The sequence below is a fragment of the Eimeria mitis genome, genomic scaffold (assembly GCF_000499745.2).
Source record: "Eimeria mitis Houghton genomic scaffold, Emh_scaff9589, whole genome shotgun sequence".
NCBI classification, from domain to species: Eukaryota; Apicomplexa; class Conoidasida; order Eucoccidiorida; family Eimeriidae; genus Eimeria; species Eimeria mitis.
The window spans coordinates 1-1,466 of record NW_024016790.1 but is presented as its reverse complement, the minus strand read 5'-3'; the positions used below and the strand labels follow the sequence as shown (position 1 = coordinate 1,466).

Here is a 1,466-nt window from a genome sequence, read left to right as displayed (position 1 = left end):
AGCAGCAGCAGGAGGTCCTGGTGAGGGGCTAGGAGATGCAGCTGCTGGGCTTACAGAGGCAACAGCGTTGCGTCTGCTGCGGTGGGTGCTGCTGCTGCTGGCAGCAAAGTGCAGCAGCTCGCTGCTGCCCCCCGACAGCCGCCTGATCCCTCACGCCCCGCTGCTGCTGCAGCTGGCTCTTGCTGCTGCCTACGGTAGAGACAGCTGCCTCCCCACAGCAACGATTGCTGCTTATGTAAAAACACTGCTGCGCGAGGCGCTGCACCAGCATAAGCAGCAGCAGCAGCAGCAGCAACAGCAGCAGCAGCAGCAGCAGCAGCAGGGACAAGTGGTTGCCACCTGGGCATCTCCAACAGCAGCAGCAGCAGCAGCAGCCGCTGCTGCTGCTGCTGCAGGCGTTGCGGTGGCTCCCGAGGATCAGGTTGAGAGCGACGCATCGTTGCTGCTGCACCAGACAGAGGCTGTTGCTGCAGCGCAGCAGCTGCTGCCGGGTGCAGCAGCAGGGGGCCCAGTGCTTAGGGGGACGTTCCTTGACTTGCGTGCTGCTGCATTCAGTGAAGCAGCAGCAAAGCGGTTGCTGCTGCCGCTGCTGCAGCAAGCCATTTGGCAGCAGCAGAGTGCCTGCACCAGCAGCAGCAGCAGCAGCAGCAGCAACAGCAGCAGCAGCAGCAGCAGAACGGGGAGAGCAGAGAAGGCTGCGGGTGAGTGGGAGGCTCTGTTCCACCGTGCGGTGTATGTACACCGCAAGCTCTCTGTGGCGATGACCCCCACTGAATTTTACAGCGAGCTGGCGCTGCTGCTGGCGTCGCTGCCGCCGCTGCAGGCAGCTGAGCAGCAGCAGCAGCAGCAGCAACAGCAGCAGCAGCAGCAGCATCCGCTGCTGCTGCTGCTGCCACTGTGGAGACAAGCTGCGCTGCTGTGCGGAGACAGCACGAGGAAAGAGTTTGCTTCCAGCTGCTGCTCCTTGCTGCTGCAGACAGCTCATACCCTGCTAGATAACCCGCAGCAGCAGCAGGGGCCCCACACCGCTCTTGCTGCTGCTCTGCTGCAGCAAGCAGCAGCTGTTGCTGATGATGCCATCGAAGCCCTGCAGCAGCAGCAGCAACAGCAGCAGCAACCTCAGCAGCAACTGCAGCAGCAGCAGCAGCAGCTGCAGCGGATAAAAGCAGATATTGAGCATGAAACGACGCTTCATTCTGTGGTAGTATTGTTGTATGATCTGCTGCAGCAGCAGCAGCAGCAGCAAAGGGCTCTCCCCTCAGCATTGGGTGCTGCATCTGCTGCTGCTGCCACTGCAGCAGCAGCTGCTGCTGCTGCTGCTGAGGCAGCCATCAGCCGCGCGAGAGGGGCAGCACTGAATGCACTGCTCTCTAGCGGGGACACAGACAGCGAAGACCGAAGCGGCTCAGACTCAGAGGCCCGCCCGGTGCAGCAGCCAGCAGCAGCAGCAGCAGCAGCAGCAGCAG

The 1,466-nt window shown here is 62.3% G+C and overlaps 1 protein-coding gene across 1 annotated transcript; it reads left to right on the top strand.

Annotated features, from left to right (window-relative positions):
• Positions 1-35: 35 nt before the first annotated feature.
• EMH_0097630 (uncharacterized protein) lies at positions 36-1,358 on the top strand (the record flags this gene model as incomplete). The annotated part of the gene is made up of 3 exons (XM_038021962.1): positions 36-71; positions 173-1,201; positions 1,299-1,358. 3 exons carry the CDS (start codon positions 36-38, stop codon positions 1,356-1,358), a joined length of 1,125 nt encoding a protein of 374 aa, XP_037879146.1.
• Positions 1,359-1,466: the final 108 nt, after the last annotated feature.